This window comes from Chionomys nivalis, chromosome 16 (assembly GCF_950005125.1).
Source record: "Chionomys nivalis chromosome 16, mChiNiv1.1, whole genome shotgun sequence".
NCBI classification, from domain to species: Eukaryota; Metazoa; Chordata; class Mammalia; order Rodentia; family Cricetidae; genus Chionomys; species Chionomys nivalis.
Genome location: NC_080101.1, coordinates 32,997,774 through 33,025,685, shown reverse-complemented (window position 1 = coordinate 33,025,685; position 27,912 = coordinate 32,997,774). Strand labels below are relative to the sequence as shown.

Genomic DNA, 27,912 nt, shown 5'->3' with positions numbered 1-27,912 from the left:
GTAGAAAAAAAGCCATGTTTTTGCATTATCATGGTGATCATATCCATAAAACAAAGTGACTACACAAAAGTGATATAAATAAATTTATTGCTGGATTTCCCCATTAACATTATAGAAATATTTTAAAATCACTGAAATCACTGAAAATTCACAAATTCAGAGCCCAACAGGTAACCATACTTTATAAAAAAAGAAAGTATAAAAGCGACTTAGAAAATTTTCTGAAAAGTATATCAGCTAACAGCAAAGAAATATGAACCAGACAGTGACTGGCACAAATACAGCACTGAAGTTCCCAGACAGAAGTCAAGTGTCTGAGCTATGAAGCAGATTCTGTTTACACACTGAGTTATGTTCTCAACTGTCTTATCGTATTCATTCTTCACTTTGATAAGAGAAGCTAGACTTTTTACTGCTACCTAGACAAAGTACTATCCATGAACTAGACAAGGGAGGGTCACCGTCCTCTCCCGATACCTGAACAAGAGAACAGTGTGTACAGAAATGGCTTTGGCACTTGAACCTTCAGACACCGTCTTAACCTTGTCAACTGAATGTTGTCGTTTCACCTGATGTTCTGACCCTGTATTGTCACCTCTGCTCTGTGTACATGAGACACACACGCATGTACGTTCTGATACCATGTCAACTGAATGCTCCCTGTACACAGTATACACACATACACACACGCACTCACGCACACACACACTCTCGCTCACTTTGTAGTAAAGTCCTTCCTTCTGATACCAAACATACTCAAAATGAAATCTGTTTTAGCACTTCACTCATTCAGTTTCCTTCTTGATTCTTATGTCACATAGTTAATCCATTGATACTGTTTAAGCTACCATCTGGGGCTGACTTAAGGCTCTAATTTATTATCAACAGTTAAGTCGTTATAGGAACAGTTAAGATTCAAATCACACACCAATGATCCTTTCTTTTGCAGTTGCTTCTTGTTGAATAGATGTAGTGTCTTGTCTGGGTAACCCATAGAGATATATGGAAACACACACAAGAAGAGCTCCCATTGCAAAGGAAAGTGCTGAAAAGAGAAAGAAAAATAACTATTTTTTTCTTTAATCTATAAAAAATTATGAACTTTAAGAAGCATTTTTATGTACGTGTGTACATGTTCATGTGTGTAGGGTTCATGTCCTGGGCATCATCCTTAGGAATGCTGTCCATCATTTTCAGCAAGGTCTCTCCTTTGTGTGGAGCGCAACAAACCCCAGGGATTCCTGCCCCCACCTCCCTGGTGCTAGGACTGCAAGCACTTTATCAATGAGCCGTCTCCCCGCTCCTAAAATCTTTTTAACTGTAGGCTGCACTACCAGGTCACACATGTTTTTATGAGAAGTTTTCTATTCTAAGCAAAAAGGAAATTGGAGGAAAAAGATATATATCAAAGGAGTGATAACACACTTTTCAAAAACATTAGTAAGCCTCCTATCTTAGACTACCCCAACAAAGGGATATGTTGTTTTCCCTAGAAGACACATAGTGAGAGAAGTAAGTAAATGTAATATAAATGTGTGTGTGTATGTGTGTGTGTATATGGATAGAAAAAAAAATGTGCTGTGATATGGCTTGCTTATGATCCCAGAAAGCTTAATGTGAAAGATAGCTACACAAAATTCAGCTTTCAAAAACCAGAGATTCAAAAACCACTGAAAATTTCTGGATAGGTGATAAAGTGATTATTGTTTTGCCTGCCATGCTTGCCTCTTTTTCATGCTACTCCTGAAAATTGGGATGTACAAAACTTGTACGAGGGCTGAGGTGCCTATTGCACAAGCCTGAGAGCCTGAATCACCAGCACTCATCCAAACACTGGCACTTCTGCAGCCTCGGTGCTGTGGGAAGACTGTGGGAGCAGACACAGACCACCCCCTGGAGCTGTCAGCTAGTCTAACCAAACAGTGAGTGGGCCTGTCCCCAACATAGGGAGAGCAATTGATCCACATGGACCCACACACCAAAGAGAAAAAAACAAAATAGTAATAATAAAAACCCTTCTATAAGCTTCATATGTAGGCATTATATAAATAAATGCTAATGTCAAAACTGTATACTTAAAACTGAACCACACTCTATACATATTAACTGTATTGCACAGTGGTTCAGTATTGATACCTTTAAAAACTGGCATGTTGGTACATGCCTGTAATCCCAAGACAGAGGTTCAGGAGTTCAAGACTGCTAGCTTTCTACTGAGTCTGGGGCCGGTCTGAGCTACATGGGATAGCCCCGCCCCCTAAAAAGAATAGAAAGAAATAGCACCAAGCTTCAGTTTTAGTTCATCTACAGTAAAAGACCAGTTTTGAATTCGAGGGGCAAGACAGTTTATATCTTAATATCTCAATAGTTAGCTGAGAGACTCCTAAGACAGAAATATTTTATAGTTACCAAGTTTTTCTAAGGAGCAAAGTCACGGGATTACATTGAATATAAGGACAGATCAGAACTACCATTAAATGTTCACTCAAATTGGATGAAAAGAACATGAGAAATGCCGTGGTAGGACTTGTGCAACTTCCTTGTTATTTGGTAGAGACTGTTCTAGGTAAATCACCTGACAAACCCCGGTGACAATGACATCACTTGAGAGAAAAGGTGTGAGACATGATTATGTTCTTTCCCCAAGGCTGCTGCCAAAACTTATAATAGACAAGATTTGAACCATCCTATAAAATGGCTTTCTGCAACACTGATAATGCTTCTATTTGTATTTGTAAGAGGGGTTTATTCCAAAATGAAATGTAATGCAGGACAGTTTTCCCCTTTCACTTAATGTACACATTTAATAGATTTTCCTTAGTAGCTTATGGTATAATAATTGATCAATAAAGAAAATAATTACTATAAAGCTTAAAATAAACCTGAAACACTAAAACATTGCTGCTTAAATAATTCAAAAGCTGGATATGACAGTTAAGGAAAAAAACAACACTAACAGGATTAGCATAGCAAAGGTGCCACAATTCTGCTGTAAACCTAAGTCCAGAACAGGAAGACATGAAATAAAAAGGAAATGAAAGGAGGCTTTAAAAGAGGTCTACATGTGTTAACTCCACTACTGGAAGGAGTCACTTCCTCCAGTGCTTGTGGCTGTTTCCCTGTGAATCTGACCATAGCACCATAGTCCCTGTGGGTGCATGGGGATGGGTTCGAGCATTTCCCTCAGACACCAAAATCTTCATGTCCCATATATGAAGACAGCATGGCATTTACACATAACCTACATATAAATACAAGTCCTTCATAGGCTACTTAAAATATCTACTACAATGTAAATACTGTAATTCTTGTTTTAGTTTGGTTTTGGTTTTTTGAGACAGGGTTTCTCTGTGTAACAGCCCTGGCTTTCCTGGAACTCACTCTGTAGACCAGGCTGGCCTTGAACTCACAGAGATCCGCCTGTCTCTGCCCCCCAAGTGCTGGGATTAAAGGCGTGCGCCACCATGCCTGGCAGTTATTTTTATTCTTAAGGAATGTGACAAGAAGTATATTCATATTCAGACAGTTTTCTCCCTAATATTTTCTAACATGATTGAATCCACAGATGCAGAAGCCACAGTTATAGAGGACCAAATGTACAACCTGGCTCACCTAAAACATCTGTATGTAATATTTATGGGGACAAGGACACTGAAGTGTTGCATAATCTCCTTCACACAGCTGCACACCACAGAATAAACTGCAGCAAAATTAGGATTGCTCTAAATAAGAATTGGAGCAGACCATGAAGAGAGAGGCTCATCCACGTTAACAACTTACTTATCTGTAACCCAAACAGGATGACTGAAGCAATGGTAGAAAGAACAATTGCCGCAGCTGCGGAGAAGCCTTTCATGATGTTGTCTGTGTACTTGACCACAACAGAGGTGTAGAGTCCGCCAACACTAGCAAGGACTTAGGAGACAGAAAGAGATAAGATCTCAGTATCAGTCATGAAAACATTCCATCCCCAGAGATGGCACACTCATTTACCTAGGACAAGGAGAACAGTTTTCTTCAGAAGCAAGTCTCTGATGTGTAAAAGACTAGTCCACTACTAAATCAGACACAGTTATTATAACACAAGATTCTTTCTGATTATTTCTCTGAGATAGCAAGTTGATAAACACAAAATTATATATTCTGAACTGGTATTCATCACTTTATCAAAGGAATAATTCCAAAATGCTGTAAGTGCCTAGGACAGACATCTAACTTAAAAGTTAAAATAAAAAACAAAAAGAATCTACTGAGACCTTTTATTCCTAGATACTTACAGATGACAAACCAGACATAATACGTGTAACCATAGAAAAATCCTTTTTCTTTAATTCCAACTCCGTCTGACAAGTAGGCACCAACTAACGTCACAGCGATCCCAGACAGATACATCTGAATGTTTCTCACCCAAAGGGAAGTGTCTGAACTCTTTAAAACTTTTTCAAAATAAACTCCTAGGGAAAAAAATGGACATAGATGTATTAAAGATAGTATGAATTAACTAATGATATTCTGTTTAGAACACACCCCAAGTGCATAATTTGGGGAAGAAATATTCTTAGTATTAGTTAAATACACGTTTATTATGTAGTTTATGGCACGATATATATTAAACATCACCACATTGCTTTATCAGAGCATATAGATTAATAATGAAGAGGAAACGTCATAAGCTCCATTTGACAAAAGGTTGTTAAACAGTCAAGAACAGTTTTCCCTTAATACCAATCTTAAAGCTACAGCACTAGAGTGAGTTCTCCTACTCCCACCCCCTCGACACCTGTGAGGATGAGTGTGTCTTACTGTGTGGAGCAGCTATCTAATCACACAGTTGGTGTCGCTCCAGTGACATAACCAAACTAAAGTAAGCTGCAGCTTTCCGAGTAACGCTGTTCTCCTTGAACAGGTCTGCAGACAGCATCATATTCTGGGAACTGCTAATTAGGTATTAATTTGTGTGTAGATGTATTTTTCCCAGGACTGGGGTGAGGGGTAGGGCTCAAAAAATGTTTTCTTTTTCCCATTAGAGAAAAGGGAGTTTTTAAAAAAACAAAACAAAAAACAAAAAAAAAAACAACTTTTGTCCCTAAAAAGTCAAATACCACAAATACCACTATGTCAGGCTTTAAAGTTAGATGAATGCATGTTGACCCAGAGACACTGGGAACTGATATTTACCAACTAAAAGGTATAACTAGAAATAATTTTTGTATTAATCTTTATTTTGGGGACAGGATCTCACCATGTGGCCCTGGCTAGCCTGGAACTGTAGACCAGGCTGACTTTGAATCTGCCTGCCTCTACCTCTCAGGTCCTGCCACCGTACCTGGCAAAAACAAGATTGATTTTGATGAGGCTATTTTGGAAAGAGCCAGACTATGGCAACAAACATAAAATAGCTGTTAAAACTTCCAACTTAAGACTTTCTGTCTGGAAAAGGCATTGCTATTCAGTGATGTTACTTCAGGACAGGACAAGCATTAAACCACCTTCTGCTTCCTCAGCTCTAAGCAGAGGCTAAACTAAAGAGGATATGGGGTATAAGCATTTCACTGTTCAAAGATATTACTGAAAATCAAAAGAATATTTTTTGGTGATTAAAATTTTGTTCTTAATTTGTTGATTCTTAAAAATAAGAGTTTATTTACCATGACTATGGTTAATTAAGTATATTCCTAAACTTAACCTTTCTCTTCTCCTATAAAACATTTATAAGCAATATTTTATTTCTATGTCTTTCCTGTTTTCCTAGTTAAAAAAAAAAACCACATCACTCTTGAAATAGGTAGAAATGAAGAGATATACAAATACCACTAATATATACTTTATTAAAAAGCTCTTGAGTTTCATACCTGTTGGAGCTATTTCTGCAACACATTTTATTTCTTACATTAAGCTTCATATATTTATCTTTTCTTAATTCATGAGAGGAATAATTGTCCCTAATATGACTCCATACTTTCCTGTTTCCTTGATGTTTTTGGCTGTTCTTCTTTGATATTATGTTTGCTAAGGTACATTTCACCCACCTCCTCTTTCTATTCCATAGCTCCTAGTCTGTTGAAGCAAAGGAAGAACTTGAGATTATAGGTACAAGACAGTCTAAGCTGGTTACCCTAGTAACCATGGCAGCAGAGACAAGTTTGAAAACAGGGATACTTTGGGGAAATGGGAAGTACTCATTGTGGCCTCCCTGAAGTTAATTCCCTTCATTGCCGGAGGCCTTTCCATTAACTGTTAGTCCTTGGCTAAACTAAGATGGTCAAGAATGGCAGAAGTATATTCCTAGCTGCAATTCTGAAGTCTGAACAACTGTGGTAAGTGAATCACATACTTACGGGGAGAGGGGGGAAATAGCTGACACAAAACAACGTAAGAAGGAATTTAAAGTCTTAATGGGAATAAAATTGTTAGGATAAACCAAGGAAATGAGATCCAGTTTTTATAGTTACATGATAACACAGTGCTTTCACAACTTACCTGCAAACCCAGAGCACAAGACGGCAATAGCTATGGCACAGAAGCCTAATAATGGGTTCTGCTCTACCTGCAATTGTAAGTTTTTAAAGTTACTCTTAGTAAGTGCAACCAAATTAATCCAACAGTCCAAAGAAATAACTACAAATATACATGTTGTCAGGCCTGGTGATACATCCCTTTAATCCCAGCACGCAGAGGCAGGTGGATCTCTAGGAGTTCCAGGCCAGCCAGGGGTATATATTAAGACCTTGTCTTTAAAAAATGAAAAATAGAAGGCCTACATTATGCTTCTACTAAAAGTACATTTCATATCAGATATAATTAAATAAGAATGATAAAGCAGCAAACAAAATGAAAAAACAATTTTCAAATTAACCAAAGCATTTAAGTTGAAAGAATTTTTTTCAAATCATACACAGAGGATATGCACAATATAACATGTACACCTCAATTTCCAAGTACTTGACCTGCTTACTAATTTTAATTTCTGCTTCTACCCTGAACCAAAGTATCAGTCCTGAAAATGGTACAGTAAGATAACTTACTCCCTTATGTTTTGGATAAAGTACTAACTTTTGACACTACACACTTTACTGAATTTTTACCAAATACTTTTTTTTTTTTTTTTTTTGGTTTTTCAAGACAGGGTTTCTCTGTGGCTTTGGAGCCTGTCCTAGAACTCCCTTTGTAGACCAGGCTGGCCTCGAACTTACAGAGATCCGCCTGCCTCTGCCTCCCGAGTGCTGGGATTAAAGGCGTGCGCCACCACTGCCCGGCTTTTTACCAAATACTTAACACAGTTCTGTGTACCAGAATCATTGCTGTATGCTAAGCAGATAAGTGATAAGACACATCTCGGAATGGCCCTTAACAGCTTCATGTACAGGGAAGACTGACAGGTGTATATATAGTAAAACATAAATACCAGAAGATGTATGTATATAACCCAACATACTGTTTCAGCTTTCGTTTTCTTCCCTCCCTAAACTGACTTTCAGGAGCATCATCTGTCATCCTGAGAAGTGAGTACTACCTCAGTACCACTGGAATTAAAGCACTGGGACACAGGACGATATGTACTATAGTAAGGATGAGATACCTTGTTCAACAGCAGAAAGTCTAATGTCAGCAGTGCCTGGGACTGAGACATAAAGTGTAGCCTAAAATGTCCAGTCGTCACTGAAAACTGACAACATTTTACTCCTGGGATACTAACGGGTTTTAATGACCCTCTGTGATTCCTGAATATTGCTCAAATTACAGTCTGTAGTCTCAGTATTTTGTAAACAGGAACCTGGTATATACCAGTGTAACAACAAAATGAAAAAGAAACTGAAATTTGGAAATCCAAGCCTACTAGTCCAAGCTCCAACAGTGTATAGGATCTTAGAATACAATTAATCTAATTCTTAACCAGAAAGTAACCCACTGTTACAAGATGGTGTGGAATGAATGTATACAAAACTCCTGTCCACATGGTAGATACTCCACAGCAGACTTTCTTATCTGACAGGATGAGTTTAAATGCAAATACTGGTTTAGGAGAAGCTAGCTACACTCGAAATTCAAATAAGTTGTACTTATATAACATTAGTTGTACATAGCCAATTAAAAAGATAAACTCGTCCAAAACTGACTATATGCTGACTTAGCAGACCTCTGTTTAAAGAAAAGGAGTAATATCAAGCTATATCTGATACAATTCAGGTAGTATGTGGACATTGAATCCAGTTTTAGGGCATACTGTGGAACAATGACAGAATGATACATCTGGAAGTGAAATACTGGCCTCAGGAAGGTCTCTAGAAACAGGCCACAGAAATAAACGAGTTTAAATTGGGACACCTGAAGAGTAGGGTGTGACATTACCCTCACACACTCACAAGTCCATCCTATGAAGAGTAGGGTGTGACATTACCTCCCACACTCACAAGTCCATCCTATGAAGGTAGTATTTTCATTGTTATGACATGAAGAATGATGAGGCTTATAGCACTCTGAAAAATTGGGTAAGTTCCTTAACAGTCATTTTGAAACCGTCACATAAAGGGCTATTTTTACTACTTTCGTATCAATGTCAGAACAGTCCTCCACTGTCTGATGGCTGACAGTGGGCATACTGCCAGAGACGAAATGAAGGGGAATGAAAACTGGACAGGGAAACCATACTCAGCACTTCCAAAAGCAGCTTAAACTAGAGACTGCAATGGCATGAAGAAGCCTGTACAGGTTAGCTGTTAACTGTCTTTGGACAGTTACCTCACCTGTTCTGGAGTTAATATTTGTGGATGTTTAAGTGAGAATGAATGCCCCAATAGGCTGAGAGTTTTGAATCCTTAGTCCTCTCAGTGAGGATGTTTGATAGATTTAGAAGACGTGGCCCTGCCATAGGAGTATGTCACTTGGAATAGGCCTTAAGGCTTCAAAGCCATGTCGTTCCTCGTCTGCTCTGTTTTGTGCTGTGGTTCAAGCTGTGAGCCCTTCAGCTTCTGTTCTGGCCACATGCGTGGACCTGCCACCATTCCGCCATCATGGACCCCCCTCTGGACCCGTAAGCCCAAATAAACTCTTTTCTTCTCTAAGCTGCCTTGGTCATGATGTTTCATCACAGCAATAGAAAGGTTACTAATACAGTGTGCTGTTATCCATTAAAAAGGCATATACTGAAGAATGTTTTCTCTCACTAATATATTTTAACACTTTCCTCTTAGAAACAGAAAGCCGGTGGTATCAGCTACTTTTCTGTTGCAGTGATAAGCATCATGACAATCAATGCAAGAGTGGGCTTTCTTTGGGCTCAAGCAGTGTGACACTGGGGAAGGCAGCGAGTAAGCACAGCAGTAGGAGCAGCTGACAGTTCACACCTTAAACCATAAGCAACAACCACCGCAGAGGGAATTGAACTGCGAATGGTAAGTGGCTTTTAAACCTCAAAGCATGCTCCCAGTAGCACACTTTCTCCAGCAAGACCACATCTCCTAAGCCTCTTAAAAACATCACCAGCCAGTAGTCAAATATATGGTCTACCAGAGAGCGGGGGCATTTCATTTAAACCGTAACACCATACTAAGTATTATGATCCTCAGTAACTAATACTAACGAGGAAAACCCACCTATAAGGCAGAGTGCATTTTACATCAAAAGTAATGCTACTCTCCATTCATCAACGTGACTGCATGGAGTGATCAGGTGCTGTACGAGAGGAGTTTCCTTTTTACCTACGGCACATGATTTTGTTTCTTACCACGACTTTTGTAGCCTGGGCAGGTTTCCATTGTACAAGTGTGACCCCCGCACACAGCATAAAAACCGAAATCCACTGTAATTTGCTGAGTGTTCGATTTAACATTAAAACGGTACATAAAGCAGTACAGGGAATCTTCAGTTGATAGGTCACCTAGAAACAAATAATAAATTCATCTAATGTTAGTCTTTTACAGAAATATCTCCTATATTTTACTAAGAGAATTAAGAAAATATTTGTGAATGTAGTAAAGAGTTAATTAAAAAAAAATCTCCATTGGAAAAATTCAACAACCTCAAATCCCAGTTTTCTTTTGAGACAAGATCTCAATATATATCCATGGCTGGCCTCGAACTCAGAGACGTAGAGTGCTAGGATTTAAGGTATGCACCGCCATGTCTCAGTTCAGTTTTTTTATATCATTAACTCCACTCACCTGGTAGACTGCTGCGTCCAGGTTACTCAGAGCTAGGAAAGCCATGTTGTTCTGAATAGCATACACCAGTGATGGCACACTTAACTTCACCAGTTCCTTGGGGCTCCCCAGGACATTTTCACTTAAAGACGCCTTAAATCTATCCAAGCTTCCAGTTTCTCTTTGAAAACAAATGGGGAGATGAAAGTGGTGAGGCAGGAAATTCAATACTTCCCCACCCAGTGCTAGGTGCAGAAGCCAGTTCTTGTGCGTGCTGAGCAAGTCACTCCACCACTGAGCTACACCCTGACCTTCTGTTCTTGAGACAGGGTCTTATTCTGTGGCCGACTTGAATTTAGGATCCCCTTCCTTCACCTCCCAGATGCAGGGGTCACAGGCATACACATCTGTAGCATTCTGTGAATGAGACTCCACACCCAGTTGAGTACCTGATGTAATTTAGAGTGGACTCTTAAGAACTCTGCCAACTAATGCGAGACTTAAAGAAATAGACCTTAAATTCTACTTAGAAAAAAGTATGATAATTAAGTAGGATTATCACCAAAATCCTCTGGCCAAAGTTCCAAGAGTTTTTTGTATGATTAGCAATAGATATCAGGAGACAAAATTAATGCTCTGTCACTCCAACTCTGTTGTACCAAGTATGCCTCAACATCAATGAAAACAAGAGAAGGCTATAGTGGTTATACAACTTGGGTCTGAAAGCATGTGGTTTTTATTTATAAATTTACTCAGTGCTGATTATAATAGGTAATAAATCTATATAAACATACTTTTAAAATATATGTATAGTCCTTAGAAAATCTGAAAAACTGATTAACTTCAATAAAAGTAAACTATATCTGTAATATACAAAAAAAGCCACATTAACCAAAGGCTAGGTTAACCAAGGCTAATGTAGCTTATACTTCCCGTACAGAAAATCACCTCATTTGCTTTTTGAATATAAAAAATAAAACAATATTTTATAATAAGCATCAATATTCCTCAAAACAAACTATCAAAATTGTCCTAGATGTAACTGAGAGCACCCTTAAAGGACCATAGTCATATTTACGATAATCACAATGAACCTGTGCTTTTTATTAGCATTAGAATCAACACTTGTGATTATTTTCATATTTAAATGCTGCAGGAACAATTAAAATTCTGGGGAAGGCGACAAAATTTTGGTGCATTGTATCAAATTGATTATTTCTATTCATTCATTGTAGAACATTCTAGCCCTCAAGAAAATGTTTTACTTAAGACAGGAAACTTGGTCTAGACCACAGGAACACAAAGCTTCTTTCCCAGTTACAGATCTATTACCAAGTTCACAAGTCTCCATACTACAGTGTTATATTCTATGCTGAAAGTTCTGTGCACAGTCTGGGCTGGGGGCTACAAATACTATGAGGGGAAAAGGAATCCAAATACACATACACGTGATTTTCCAAGCTATCTGAACATCTTTAAGCATTTCTTTTGTGAGGGAATGAGATAACTCAGGGCCTTCTTTGCATATTCTAGGCAAGCACTCTACCACTGATCTACATCCCCAAGTCCTTGGTTGCTTCCTAATACATGTCTAAAATGTACTATACACTTGACTAACATCTTAACCAGAGTATAAAGAACAATATTTCAATTATTTACTCCTCCATTATAAAGTTAAAATAACTGCCAAGAGGTCATATTCAAATGTGATGGTTAGCTTGAATTGTCAATCTGACACAATCTAGAATCATTTTGGAAGGGATCTGAGTGAGATTTTTCTGGATTAAGTTGACCTATAGGCTTGTGTGTGGAGAATTCTCGACTGTGTTAATTAAGCTGGGAAGGCCCAGCTACTGCAGGTATCACCATTCCCTCAGTGTAGACACATGTAATCACCTGCCTCTAACTGCTGCCACCGTGACTTCCCTGCCAGGAGGATTGAAACCTGTAATTGTAAGCTAATAAACCCTTTGTCTCTTTTATTTGTTAGGGCATTTTTGTCACAGCAACAGGAAAAGAAACTAAGACCAAAGAACCCTCTTAAAAGATTATATACCAGAAAACGTAACAGTTTCATGGTTTTTCATATTTACCACTAGTCCGCATCATATGACAGTACAGGTCAGTTCCTACATGTATGTTCCTACATGTCTGGGCTCTACCACGTATTCTAAATGCCAACTTGCACACACTACCTCGAGGGTCTTCAGAATGGCTCCCTGGAGAAACTACTGAGTGACATTGTTTGTACATCACCACCAGCCTCCTACCCTCTCCTAGATCTGTTTCGCTCCAACAGAAGGTTCTTCGTGCTGATCCTTCCCAGACTATAGCATAATGGTTAGCATCCTTTTCTAACCCCCATTTACTGTCAACTCTTAGCGTTAAGAGGCTGACTCAACACTGCCAGTGACATGTTTTTCAGATGTCCACAGAACAGAATCGGCGAGCCTAAACTGCTTGTAGGACGGCCGTGATCACAGAGTGAAACCAACAGGAAAACAAGAAAATTCACGATGAAATCAAATCTTTCTTTCTGAGCCAAAGTAGGCCTCCTTTAGCAAGAACAATCAGAAAGGGAAAATCCTTGCCTGGGTTGCCAAGGCACTGTACAGACACAACACTGAGGTTACTTGTGATAGACATTTCAGCTTTGTTTACAAATGTCTTATCTGCAAAGTTTAGGATACTGAAAATTAAGACATGTTATATGAGAAAATACATGAGGTGCATGATTTTTATTTCTTCCCTAGGTCTCTGAACATTATTACAGCAGGGGTACTAAGAGGTAGAGAAAATGTCCACCCAACAGGATAAATGAATAAGGCTAGAAAATCTACGACTTATGTATTTAACAGATTTTATAGTATTATAGATAACACCATAAAACAGTAAAAAACTCCTCTGTGATCTTATTATAGATAAGTAGCTTAACGATGTGTGGTGTATTTTAACTACTGGAAGACATCCAAGGTCTAAGTACATTAACATTTACACATCCTGCCAGGGCCATGCCATCCGTGGACCGAGGGGAAGAGCAAACAATGAAAAAGCCAATTCTCTTCTGAAGCAGAATGGAAGTTTCTTCACCTCCTTTTCCGTACTCTACTAGTGACAGGTTTACCTTGTACCATCAGTGTTAATGGGCTTCAGAGGGATTAGTAGAGCATATAGCTAATAAGTAATTTTCCTGTGAAATGCTAGGAACTCCAGTTATCCAAACAGATCTCCGTATCTATATAGCAAGCTTCTGTCCTGTCACTACTGGCCTGTCCCTCTTCCCCCAAAGCACTATCTCCTGATTGACTTTTTCATTTCAAAGTGATCTGAGGTAAAGTGTCTTCAGTGGTAAAGTACCTGCCTAGCATGTGTAAAACTCTGGTTCAATCCCATCACCTCAAAGAACAATAGAAACAAAAAAGTATCTGATATAATCACACGGGCACACAACAGTCTATCTATGGACAAAGATAACCACTGTGTCTTATTATGTAATAGGAAAAAACTGGAAACAAACCAAATGTCCATGAATAGTAACTGGCATGTATCATACGTCTATACAGTGGACTGCAATGCACTTTGGAGAGATTTGTATGTACTGACATGAAGACATTTATGTATGAAAAATGATAATAAAACATTTCAGTACAGAAACTTAAGTTAATACAGTTACTGTATTCCATACTCAGTGCACAGCAATTTCCTGCGTATTAAAATAATGCTAATTAGACCACATAAGCTTTGTCAAAGTACCCATCCATATATTCCTCCACATATTCAATATTCTCTCTTCCTGACATTCTAATTTATGGTTTAGTCAGTATAATTTCATATTCCAAAGACTTTGAAAAACTATGAGTAAAATCAGTAAGAACGAAGAAATACTAAACAAAGTAAAAGCTGAAATCATTACTTCAAATGTATAAAGATGTATAAAAAATTCTATTTCAGAGCTGGAAAAGAGAATGCAACCACCCTAACACATTATTCACTACAGGATCTAACACTTAAAGCAAAAAACTGCATACAGATTACTGAATGTCAGTAACTTTGTACTAGAAAATCTTTTTAAAGCCAGGCGGTGGTGACTCATGCCTTTAATCTCAGCACTCGGGAGGCAGAGGCAGGCGGGTCTCCTTGATCAGGCCGGCCTGGTCTACTGTGGTGTCATTTCATTTGTATTTTGATAAATAAAGCTTGCCTGAAGATCAGAGAGTAAAACAGCCCCACTGGTCAGCCTTACAGAGCAGGCAGTGGTACCACACACTTTTAATCTCAGTAGCCACTAGTTCCCATAGAAACTGGGTGGTGCAGGCCTTAATCCCAGCACTAGAGAGGAATATAAAACGGGAGGAGACAGCTCTCAGTCTCAGTCTTATTCTGAGATTTCTTGGGTCAGGATCGCCATTTCGGACTGAGGTCAAAGTAAGAGCCAGTGGCTGGCTGTTTTGCTTTTCTGGTTGTCAGATTGAACCCCAATTTCTGTCTCTGGGTTTTTATTAGTTGTGCTTCATTTGGCGCCCAACATTGGGGCACAAATTTACGAAAAAGCTGTCTGCCTGAGGCTTTTTAGCCCCAACCCAAGCCACAGATGGGACTGGAATTCCAACTCTAGGAATTGAAACCCAAACTAGCCACCTGGGTTCAGGAGAAGCACTAGCACTCCCAACTCTCATCTGCCCTGGCTTAGCTTCCTCTCCTGCTACGCCTGTCCCTGCACCCCACAGGGCACCCACAGGGCTTCTACAGGGCAACTTCCAGGACAGCCAAGACTATTACACAGAGAAACCCTGTCTCAAAAAAAGAAGGGGGGGGGGGGAGAAGAAAGAGGAAAGGAAGAATCGTTTTAATCTTTTTATCACATTTATTTACTTGTGTGTGCATATGCGTGCTTTTCCACGCCATGGTACTCATGTGAGAGTCAGTTCATCCTTCCACCATGTGGACCCAAGGATCAACTGTGGTTCATCAGACATGGCAGCAAAGACCTTTGCCATCTGCTGAGACATCTTTATGGTCCAGTAATTCTTAATCTATTACATATTCTAGGATTAAGCAAATTAGTAAATATTTGAGAATAACAGAAACTAAGCTCATCAACACTGCAGAAGGAAACAATGGGTACCGGGAAGATGTGAAAACCTGGTGATGCTGACCATAACTGGAGGTATCCTGCAAGAGAGATAGCCGGGGACAAGTAGGTCTACACGGGCATATACTTCCTAGCTCCGTCTGCCCAAAGAGCCTAAAGCAGTGGTTCCCACCCTTCCCAATGCTGCAACCCTTTAATACAGTTCCTCCTGTTGTGGTGCCCCCAGCCGTAAAATTATTTCATTGCTACTTCATAGCTGTAATTTTGCTACTGTTACGAATCATGGTGTAAACACCTATGCTTTCAAATGGTCTTAGGCGACCCCTGTGAAAGGGGTCACAACCCAGAGGTTGAGAATCACTGGCCTAGAAGAAAGGCTAGTGCGTTAGCAACGTATATAACTGATGTCTATATTCTAGTGTCTAAATACCACTGAAGGGCTTACAAAAGAACAAGGGATTTAAAAAAAAAAAAAAAAAACAAAAAACTGTAGCCTTTAATACCAGCACTCAGGAGGCAAAGGCAGGCGGGTCTCACTCAATGAGTTTGAGGCCAGCCTGGTCTACAAGAGCTAGTTCCAGAACAGGTTCCAAAGCTATAGAGAAACCCTGTCTTAAAAAACATACAAACAAACAAAACTGTAAATTCAGAGTCAGGACAAGAAAAGTACAAAGTAAGCCACTTGCAGATGATAATCTATTTAGTGCGGTCTGTTTAGTGCTACATTTTCCCCATCTTCACGCTGATTGTTGGTGATGCTACTGTTCAAATGGCCCCCAAGTGCAGTGCTAAAGTAACCACTGTTCTAAGTGTCTGTAAGCCACAATGCAACATGAAGAAAATGCATGTAAGGAAATAGGCTTCATTCACACAAGAGTCATAGTTAACCTAGTTCAATGCCAGTTAATCAGTAACAAACTAAATATGTTAACTCTCTTTAACTGTAACAAAGTCACCTTTTCCAAGTGAGGGTTTATTTTGATCAACGTTTTGGAGGTTTCAGTTAGCCCCCATTGTTCTGGGCTAGGCAGCTCATTACACTAGCAACATAGTACCCAACAACTGTTCACCTTGTGACCACCAAGTAAAAGAGAAAAGCAGACCGGGGTCCTGCAGTTACCTTTGAAGGCATGCCCCAATGTACTAAAGCCCTCCAAGCTCCTGCACTAGAATCAAGTTGGGGATGAGGCCTTTAATGGGCCAAATAACAGGTTTTTAGTGGTCAGTTAGGACCTAAACTATAGAACTAAGTAGTGATTTCACACACAAATGAGGTTTTGTACTGATCCACTCTACAGTACATCATCATAAAGAGCAGACAGGAACGAGCTTTTCTTTCTACTTTCTCATCCTAAATAGTAGTTCCAGACCTTTAGCTTTTTAATCGAAGTCTTCCACATAATTATCCTGAAAAAAAAGTCTTTCTCCAATGATAAAATACTGTTTCTACTTTGAACACCAAGAAAAATAACATTTTTATTTTTTTAATTTCACATATCAATCCCAGTTCTCCTTCCCTCCCCTCATCCCACAATAATTTCTTTTTTACATCTGGAAAATTATTGTTAACATTATAGCAATGAATTTTCAAACAAATATAAATTCAAACTGTGAATCAGCTTTGCTGTCTTTCTGTTTAAAGAATCATTTAATAAAGCTTCCAAGTAACAAATGTTTCCTGACTTTAATCCCAGTAAAGCACTGTTATCCAACTGTGCTTCTTTTTAAGATTCTTTTTTATGTGTATCAGCGTTTGCCTATATGATGTCTGTGCATCTCACATGTGCTTGGTGTGACAAAGACCATAGACTAGAGAGGTACTGACAGCCGAGTTGCCATGTGAGTGCTAGGAATTCAATCAGGGTCCTGTGTAAGAGCAGCCATCTCTCCAGCCCCCCTAAGATTATTTTTATGTCTGCATGCATATGTGTGTGTGTGTGTGTGTACGCCTACAAATACCAGAAGAGGGCATCAAATGCAGATCAGCTGGCGTTCAGGAGGGTGTGAGCTCTCCAACATAGGTGCTGGGAACTGAACTTGGGTCTCCGGGGAAAGGAACAAGTTCACTTAACCACTGAGACAACCCTCCAGTCCCAGTCCCCACCACCCATGGTTTGGTTTTGAGTTTTGTGCTTTTGTTGTTGTTTGTTGAGGCAGAGTCTCATTATGTAGCCCTGGCTAGCCCAGAACTCTAGATACAAACCAAGCTATTCTGGACATCACAGAGACCAACTTGCTTCTATCTCCCAAGTGCTGGGAATAAAAGAGCATGCCACCATGCTCTACCCAAACCATGTTTTTTAATGACTGGAGGGAGTAACATCCTGTTTACCTTTGGACAATTCTTTTAACTTTCTTTTTATTTACTCTTTGTGTCTTTCACATCATGCATCTCCATCCCATTCATTCCCTGCCCCTGCATGTCCACCCCCTCCCCTTGTAGCCCCCAGTGTCATGACGTCAGCAGCATAATCTTGAGGTGCTTCATATGCTGATTGATATAACATACCAATATGTCAGATTTTTAAAATGACATGAAATTATTAAAAAGCACCTAGCACAGTGCCTGGCACTTAACACAGGAAACACCTATAAATGTTTATGATTATCATTATATTCCTCTGAAAATGGATCAAAAAATTTTCCCATAAAGGTCAAATTTCATGAGCAAATAGTTTTACAGAAAAGAAAAAAAAAAGAAAAATCTGCATTTGCGTAACTCCTGCTTTATACGGGAATTCTTCAGTTTCAACATTAGCAACATTGGGGGATGGACAGGCCTTTGCTTTAAAAGGCTGCTGTAGGTACGGCATGATATGTAGAAGAATCCCTGGCCTCTATTGCCCAGACACCAGTACATGCAAAACTCAACCTCCAAAACATGTCCCTGGGAGAAAAGTACTGCTTCAGATCAACCTAATACATGAAGATGTGACTTGAATTTTCAATACCTTAACTTGGAGAGAAAAAAAAAGAATTGAACACTCTAGAAGTATTTTTACTTACTTAGCCAAGAGTCCAACACTTATCAGTAGCTTTATAACTTCTGTGATGCACACGGCTGTGGTTGAAAAGTAGAGTTCGTTAGCTGTTGTCCTTGTGTATCTTAAAGCCACGGTGTAAGCTGCAGCCACCAGAGTCATCACTGCCAAGCAGTACAGCTTGAAGAATAAACTGACATTTTCTGGAAAATATGTGCAATAAACATATTATTTAGCATGTGTGTAGATATATATGTATATAACGATAACAGACTAGTTAGTCCATAACGCTTTCCAATTTCTAACACCAAATATTTTCCTAAATAATGACATCTAAAATTCAGTTTCAAACCAATTACCACTGAGTTTAAAACTCCATACAAGATATTGGATACAGATACTGTATGCAGATATTTTTAGTGTCCCTAACTGTACAATTATGTGACAGTTACCAACCTTAGTTAAGTTTGCTATAAAATATATAATTATCTTTATGATTACAAACCTGTGAAAGCAAAGCATCAGAGCAATTGCAATACATTCTAAATCTCAAGACAGAAGAGAACACACCTGAGGCCTCTCTGGCTACACCTGTCACCCCACTGACAACAGGGTGGGCTTGGCTAGAGGGATGTTCTCGCCTTCCTTTCTCCTAACACTCTCGCTCTACCTTAGTCAAATGGGCAAGCTTTCCAGGGGGAAGAAGGTCACTCCTCATCATGGAATAAAGCCTAGCTAAGCTCCCCCTGCTAGAACCTAACTATGCTCCTGAAGACAGCAGAAAGCAAAGGGCTAACCGTGTGACAAAAGTGCAGCTTAGCATCATTGCGGAGGCACATGTGTGCAGTCCTGGCACCCATGAGGTTGACACCAGGATCATACATGATCCTGTACGTCCTGGGAGGGCAAAAAAATGTCCCCAGTAGAAAAGTACTGGTCTGGAACAATCTAATACACAAACACGTGGCTTCATAACCAGCCTGGGCTATATTCTAAGACCCTCCCCTCTCTTATCTCCCCCCCCCCCGACTCACACACATGAGATTTATATAGAACTATCTCAAAGTCAAGAATGAATTAAATCTAGCCCCCTATCTCACTGCATGACCTGAAAGTAACAGGTTAACACAGAGCACTTAAAGAAACCTCTATGAAATTTGAGATGCAGGATATGGCAGCCTTCACTCGGGTGCCAAGGACAGTCCAACACCTTTGGTAAATTCAGTGGCGGGCGCATCCAGTCCTCCCTTCGTCCCCGCCCCATGCTTCCTGCTCTGCTACTGCCACCACCCAAGGCTTCAACCCTTTCTGCTTTCTTCTCATGACAAGATGTAGTAGTAAGATTTGTATGAGAAAACCAATTCCCACAACTGATTTTTATTAGTTATAAATGAATCTAATCCTTGTAATTGAGATCTACTCATGAGACTGGAATTATGTGCGGGTAACATTTCATTTACTTGGTACTCAAAGTTACTGTTTTGTCATCGAATCATTTCCAAGTGTCCACCTGGGAACACTGTTCTTAGCTCATGGGTCATACATAGTAAGCAGGCTTATTAAGGTGGGTCCTACTTTGCCAATCCCAGTAAATCATAAGGACATCGAGTGACTTCAGCGTGCTAGTCTTCAACTGTAATGTGCTTTTGTTTCCACTTTGGAATCATAATCTAGGTAATTAATAACTAGTCATAGGTAATTATACTTAATTATAGGTAATTATACCTAATCATAGGTAAATAGAATGGGGGTGGGGTGGGGGAGAGGGGAGTTGAGACAGGATTTCCCTGTGTAACAGTCCTGGCTGTCCTGGAACTTGCTTTGTAGACCAGGCTGGCCTGGAACTCACTGAAATCCACCTGCCTGTTCCTTCTGAGTGCCTTGATTAAGGACACGTACCACCACCGCCCAACTTAAAGCAGGTGTTTCAAACAGATACTTTAAAATATGGTGATTAAAACTTAAGGAAACAGTGTCTTCAGATAAGTATTTCCTCCTTGGTGAATTAAAGACTAATTTGTAAATTGTAGGCAAATTCTTAAAATTATACCAAAGAAGCAATATGGAAGAAATGTCCTAACTGTTTATCTTTCCTTTCTAAAAGCTCTAGCAAGCCAGAAAGCAATGCCTGTGTAAAGGGAAGTGGAGGAAGCCACTATAATACTTCTATTGTTCTAAAACTCTATTATGAAAGAGTTTATGACTCCAAAAACCGGCAGCAATAACATCTAACCAATCAGTACGAGAGAAAGCAAACTACACAATCCCTTATTTGTCTAAGATCACGCAGAATGGCTTTATAACTTCAAGTGAATAGAAAAATGTTAAGTCCCATCTCAAGACACATGGAAATTACAGTCATTTCAAATCTCAGTGTCCGTAAATGAAGTGGTATTGGAAGACAGCTATGCTCATCTACCCAAATATCCTGGCTACATCTGTGCTACAATTGCAGGGTTCAGCAGCTATGGCAGACTAAGCTGTGTGCAGAAAGACTGACCGTCCATGTCCTGAGTTACCAATATTCTCATAACTGACGAGTACAAATTCTAATATAGGTATGATATAGGTTTCTGGTTCCAAAAATCTAGATAGTGAATGTTTAAAGACTAAACATAGCATTTACTCCAAAAAAAAAAAAACCATACTATTTTATCCATCCCCTCCCTCCCCCCGAGACAGGGTCTGTCTATGAATCTCAGGTTGGCTTGGAATTTGCCATGTAGAAAGAACACACTGGCTTCAAACTCATGGAACTCTGCATGCCTCTGCCTCCTAAGTGCAGGGATCATGAGCCAGTATCATGGGTTTTTAAAAACACCCACATGAAGCAAATATCTGCCAATGTAATTCTTGAAAATAATTAATAGTCAAAGTAGAAAAGTATAAATTTAGATACTACAAAAATATGTGAATTTGGTGTGCAATACCACTTTAGAAGCATATTTCAACTTTTAAAACCAGTGTTTTCTTAACCATGACTTTCACTGATATTTCAGTTTACCATTAAATCAAAACATTTCTTCTTCATTCTCAATTTTCCAGGATGAAATTTCCTTTATTACAAATTCCAACACTTTCAGAGCAATAAAAAAAAATCCATGGTATGTAACTTTTAAACTTTTCTAAGAATTCAAATCATGCCAAGCCATTAGCTAGAAACTTAACCCACACCTCACCTACCGTCCCTCCCTTGCGAAAAACTCATTAGCCCTACAGCCTTTGTTTCTGACTGGGAAATATCACCAAAAGCCAATCCGGAGTTAAACTTTTGTTTTCCAATTACATTTTATGGGGACTATTATTTCTCATATCTGAAAGTTTGGACATTTCAGAAAGTAGCTGCTAAATAATCTTTGAGATGACTCTAGGGAGGTATAGAAACTATTTCATTAGGATAAAACGTGCATCGCAACCAAATGTAATGAAGTATGTATTGGCAATAAGTCTAAATTTGTAAACTGTTAACAACTGTAACTGTTAGGTATTGATTTTCCCTCTGTAATGTTTAACTGTCCGTCTGTCTTGTCATCCGCCCTATTATCTAGCCCCTTCTACTGTAATCAGAACGGCTTTTTCCATGGGTTTTTCCTGGGTTCCTAAAGGCCTTACCTGAAGTGGGATAATCCACAAGAGAAGCAAAGACCACCACACAAAACATATCTGGCGCCTAATGTGAAGTGTTATTTCCCCTCACAAGATAAATAATGTCACGTCCATGCAAAAGGATATTCTTTAAATACTCATTCAACATTTATTTAGATTTAAAGCCAAGTGCTCTTTGGGGAAACGAAGACGAAGAAAATAGCGATATGCCAGGTATGGTGGTTCAGACCATTAATCCCAGCAATTGGGAAGCTGAGGCAGGACAATCTCCTCGACTTTGACATCAACCTGGGCTAAAGAAAGAGACCCTGTAGCATGGATCCCTGCTTTAAAAACAAACAAATCGCCGCCTTTTGACCTCTCCTGGCCACAGTGCTACAGAACAGAAACTCAGCCCTGGGTTCAGCTTATGTAAAACTTGAAACAGCAGTCATCACAGCTCGGCGAGTCGGCCCGCCACTGAGGGGTGCACAGCGCGCGCCCCTTCAAACCCAGTGCTCGGAACCGCAGCTTCGCTCCAGGAGGGGACCTGGCCCACTCCGCCGGGGTGCGGGTGCAGCCGGGGCCGCTCGCTCCACCGGGCTGCGGGTGCAGCCAGGGTGCGGGTGCAGCAGGGACCGCTACCCGCCGGGAGGGCGCGGCCCCTCGAGCCCGCCCGTCTCGCAACGCCCGGGCCGCCGTCCCCTACCCCTCTCCCTGCAGCCCGGCCTCACCTTTCGCCTGAGCCATGGTGCTGAGCCAGCCTGCGGAACTAACGCCCCTGCAGCCATAGAGACGCGCCGGCCTAGAGAGCTCGCCGCCCCGGCCGCGCCAGGAGGAAGCCGCTGGCTGCGGCGGAAGACGCGCGGGGTGCGGAGCGAGAAGCCTGGGACACTCGGCCCTAGCGGGGTTCTGGAAAGCGCGGCTTCCGGTCCGCTGAGGGGCGGAGTCAAGCGCTGAGCGCTTCCTGCCGGGGGGGGGGGGAGGGGGGGTGCTGGACATCCAAAGGGAATTAGGCCATGAAAAGGATTTGGAAATGCTCTTGGTTATTGGTTTGTGTGCAAACCGTTAGAGAAGCTCTGAGAACTCGAACTTATGTAGCTTTCACCTCCACCATGACCTCGCATTTGTTACCGCTTGAAAAAATCGTGTACCTTCCTCATCCTTACTGTCACGGCCTAGCCTGACATGGTAACGCATGATCTTCGGACAACAAAAGGACCTCAGAAATATTAGATGTATTAACAGGCACTTCGATTACTATAATGATTACTGTGGTTAGAGGATGTTAATTCCTAGAAAATAATCCCCTGGTGAAATGGCTAGTGTTTAAACACGTGTACTGATGTGGGCTTGGTGGCACAGGCCTGTAATCCCCCTTTTTGAGAGGCCTAGACAGGAGAAATCTGCGTTCCAGGGTCAGTCTGGGACACGCAGTGAAACTGTGTATGAAGCACACAGAAAAAGGTGGGTATTGGTATTAAAAACTACAGAAATACCATTAGCCCTTACAGTAACAGGGATTTGGAGTTCTGAGATACCCAATAGCTTCCACCTTTGGTAGCATCATTTTCTCTGAAAATCCTATTTGGAGAGTTGTGGGGTACATGCTATAAACCATTCTATAGGTACTGAACAATATGTGAATGTGTGTGTGTGTATGTATGTATAGCCAGCCTTTTAACATGACTAGAAAACCTTATTACCTATCATATATTGATATGATGTAGGTGCTGCCAGACAGACTTTTTTTTTTAAGAATTAGGACTCGTGTGCTTGGTATAAAAAAAAATTTTAAAAATTAAAAAAAAAAAAAACTAGAACTAAGCTACATTCTCAGCCCCAGCATTGACTGTAGAGTTTGACATTTCATTTATCTCATTTTTGGAATAGTATGAGGCCTTTACTTGGCTGCATGCATGCTCTCTGATGCTAATCACCTTTTCCTGTGATTGGTAGAGTTTATACTGGTGGAATTATTCCGTTCCTTACTCTACATCTATTTGAGCACAAAGTTAAATAAAAAACTCAAAACTTGTATTTTAAAGAATAAAATACTCTATTAAACACTTCTTGTTTTACGACTACTGCTTTGTGTGGTTTCTGTCTCCCCACTGTTGAGTGTCACTGTGGTCTTAATATTATTTTTAAGAGGTAAATTACTTTATTAAGATCACATTGCTATATGCTGTGGATCAAAGACGTGAAGCAAGGCAGACTGATCTACAATAAACTCTAAACCTTGCTTCGGTTTTGGTGTGTCTTCACTAAGCACTACCATTCTTTTCAAATTCTGTTTCAGAAGCCTAAAGGTGGACTGTGTTCTCCACTTAGCTTCGCAGTCCTGACTCCAGGGTTCTCTTCTGCATGTTCTAAATTGTCTGAATAACCGTAACAGATTTTCTGATTTCAAAATTATAATTTAGATTCTTATTTTTCAGGGTTTTTTTCCACTATACCTACTGAAATCTTTAAAAAAAAGCCTATTTACGACCAGAAGGGTATAGAAAGAAGGAAAATAAAACCAGAGTCAAAAGAGACTGCTACTGTCTTCTTACCTGAAGCAACTAATGAAACAGAAGCGTCTATGACAAAGATCCTCAAGGCATTGGGTGTAGCAGGCTTTCTTGGACTGCCAGTCTCCAAAACATGAAATAGAGACTTTATTATTAATTATGAATGCTTGGCTTTAGCTTAGGCTTGTTTTTAGTAAGTTCCCCGCCCCCAGGCTCATTTACCTCATCTTTGTACTGTCCATCCTTCTTTCCTGTTCCTTCTGTGTCTGGCTGACTGAACCCTGGATGGCTGGGTGGCTGGCTCCCCATTTTCTCTCTGCACACCAGCCCTGCCTAGCCCTCTTCTGCCTAGTTATTGGCCATTCAACTTTTTATTAGACCAATCAGGTGCCTTAGGCATGCAAGGTAAAACAGCAACACATCTTTACATAGTTAAACAAATGAAGAATAAACAAAAGCAACACACCTTTACATAGTTAAGCAAAAGCAGCATAAACAATTGCAACACATCTTTACATAGTTAAACAATTATTCTGCAACACAAAAAAATACAACACATCTTTACAGGATTAAACAAATCTTCTATTCCACAACAATTGGACATTAGACGTCAATCAATGGTGCTGAAAGACACAAATGAGGTCAGGCTTGCTCACCCCCAGCAATGTTTGTAGGCTGTATCACAGAAGCCAGCCCCATCTAAACCGGAAGTCTCTGTGGTCTAAGGAGATAGAGCTTCAAGCACCAAGTAGAGATGCCAATGGGTCTGGAGCTTGCAGAGCAAGAACAACCCTGGGCCATGGAAAGCTTCAAGTCAGAACTTAAATGACAGCTTGCTTACTGGAGTGTGGATGACCCCAAAGCAGCAGCACTGGAGTCTTCACCAGCACAAAGGACGACATCCCCATGTCCACATATTCAGTTAATGCTTTTTTAACCTTCCCTAGCCTATATCCTTTAGCATCTCCCAGACCAAGAGATGCAATTAAGGCAGAAAATAATGTGCTTTATCTAGTTATTCTGTTGATATTCAAATTGTCCAATTATAGGCCTTGTAAGTCTTTACCTTTTAAAATTCTGTATCAGCTTAGTGAAGAATTTTTATTTTCGACAGCAAAACATTCCAAACAAATCTTGAACATGTGTTTGTTTTTGTTTCCGACTCTAATCAACATTATTTAAAGGGACCATGACTCGTGGTGAACAGTATTATGCATGGGTATACACACACACACACACATATACAGACATGCACGCATGCACATGTACAATGACCACAAGATAGTGAATAAAATACTATTGAATAGCCCATTGTTGTTGTATTTTTGGCTCACAAATCATACTACTGAATCCTATCTTTTGTTTTGTTTTTCAAGACAGGGCTTCTCTGTGTAGCACTAGCTGACCTGGAACTCGGTCTGTAGATCAGGCTGACCTTGAATTTAGAGATCCACCTGCCTCTGCCTCCCGAGTTCTGGGATTAAAGGTGTGTGCCACCACCACCCATCATGAATCTTATCTCAATTAGCCCAAGACTTTTAGAGGCAGGCCTGTAAAACCACAGTATTATTGTGGAATAATCTTTTTGTACACTGTGAAGATCTGTCTTTACAAAGTCCCTGCTGATTGGTTTAATAAAAAATGAAATGGCCAATAGCTAGGCAAGAGGTATAGGTGAGACTTTCAGAGACAGAGAGGACTCTGGGAAGGAAAAGAAAGGGGAGGTTCAAACGTGGGGCTCAGAAAATGGGATAGAGGTAAAAGTCATGTGGTAGAATGTAGATTAATAAAAATATAGTCTAATTTAAGTTACAAGAGCTAGTTAAAAACAAGCCTAAGCTAAAGACCAAGCTTTCATAATTAATAATAAGTGTCTGTGTCATTTGGGAGCTGGCTAGTGGGACAGAAAAATACTTGCTACACAACATAACATGTCTAGTTTATTGTCCCATGCTAATGAGAAAACATGAGTACCACAGGGATCATGAGATGTCTCTAGAAGCAAATAAAAGGCATGCTTACGGACTGTTAAGGAAGGATAAGTTTACACATGACAGTCACATATTTTTAGTAGACCGAGAGTGGGGCTGTAGGTACAGAATGTTGTAGAGAAGTTTCCTTTGAATTGAAACATTGTGGGTAGGGAGAGCTTGCTTTCACAAGACTCAAGAGGTAAACAAAAGGTCACACAGCTGGGAGAACATAAAAAGGAAATATTCTCCAGGATCCCTCCCCAACCATATAAAAAGGGGTAACAACAGGCTTGGGTAGGAGACTCTGACCAGCCCAATGGCAGGGAGAAGAAATGCTTCAGACTGTTGAGGTTTCTCTGTAGCTTTGGAGCCTGTCCTGGAAGTCACAGAGATCCGCCCACCTCTGCTTCCTGAGCTGCCTGCAAGCTGGGCAAAGGCTCCAGGGTTGCAACTTTCATGAGTGATGCTGGGTGGGCTGTCCAGGGACGTGATACAGTTTGCTCCTGTTCCTTGTGAGGAACCCCTGGCTCATATTCTTGTTAGCAACCCCTAAATATTCATAACATCACCAAATAGACTAGAACTGCAGTATTTTTTCCTTGATCTATTTATTTCTATTTCTGTTAAAGTATGGGATATTGTGAAGTCTACAAAGGGAGACTCAGTATATTCATAATATAGTAGATATTATATCACTATATTACAAAAGAATTATATAGTTTCTATTCAGATTGGCAATAAAAGTGTGAATTTAAAGGAAAAAGTGTGTAGATATATGGCTAAAAGTTTAAGCGGTTATTAAGTTCAAATATGGCAGGTGTAGAATAACTTGTTAAATATTGCAATGGTTGATAGTATACAGTTGGCAATAAATAATACCTGTGCAAAGGTTGGTAAAAATGGCTCAGTGGTAAAGGCACTTGCTACACAAACCTGGCAGCCTGAATTTGAACCCCAGAACCCACATAAAAAGAGAAGGCAATAACCAACTCCACAAAAGTTGTCCTCTGACCACCACTGCTGGGAAACAAACTCAGGTCATTTGAAAAAACAGAACTAGCTCTTAAATGCTGGGCCCTCTCTCCTCCCCCAGACCCAAGTGAGTCTTTGATACTGAAAGTTTGACTTTTGCTATTTTTATTCATTAGTTCATTCTAACCTCAGTTCTACAAAAACCTCAGCTCTAAGATAACTCCAGTTTTAAGATAATGTTGGCTTATGTTTATGAATATGGATGAGGGCTAACTGAAAAAAAAAACAAACAAAAAAATCACAGTCCTGAATCCTTAAAGTTTAATAAGTTTTGTGATGACCCAACCTCATCCTGTCATCCATGCCTTGTTTCAACAGCCAGCCTGTCACTAACATCATTTTAAAACTTCAGGTATAAAAATCATGACAAGGGTATGTTTGAAGTTCACTTTTTTATAGCACCTGTGGAAAATGGATTTCAAGATCTATTCATGCTATAAATAGTATTTAATCTAGACAGAAAACAAATTCCATCAGCATTTCTTGCTGTTGTTTTTCCCTTGGAAGACTGATGGGCTCCTAGATTCCATCATTGCTCTGGCGGTCACCCCATCCTAAACTGAGAGGATGAAGGGACTCGTGCTGTCTTTTCAC

The 27,912-nt window shown here is 40.0% G+C and overlaps 2 protein-coding genes across 2 annotated transcripts in view; one reads left to right on the top strand and one right to left on the bottom strand.

Moving 5' to 3' along the window:
• Positions 1–9,695, top strand: part of Rars2 (arginyl-tRNA synthetase 2, mitochondrial) — a 56,794-nt gene extending 47,099 nt beyond the window's left edge. Inside the window, exon 21 of the mRNA XM_057790508.1 lies at positions 9,232–9,695. Coding sequence (XP_057646491.1) covers positions 9,232–9,234 — 3 coding nt within the window. The 3' untranslated portion in view covers positions 9,235–9,695. The remainder of the gene's footprint in view (positions 1–9,231) is intronic.
• Positions 71–22,721, bottom strand: Slc35a1 (solute carrier family 35 member A1). The gene is made up of 8 exons (XM_057790510.1): positions 22,532–22,721; positions 18,238–18,415; positions 10,161–10,320; positions 9,725–9,877; positions 6,481–6,547; positions 4,278–4,454; positions 3,781–3,915; positions 71–1,045 (listed from the first exon to the last, which is right to left on the bottom strand). Exons 1-8 carry the CDS (start codon positions 22,545–22,547, stop codon positions 921–923), a joined length of 1,011 nt encoding a protein of 336 aa, XP_057646493.1. The 5' UTR covers positions 22,548–22,721; the 3' UTR covers positions 71–920.
• Positions 22,722–27,912: the final 5,191 nt, after the last annotated feature.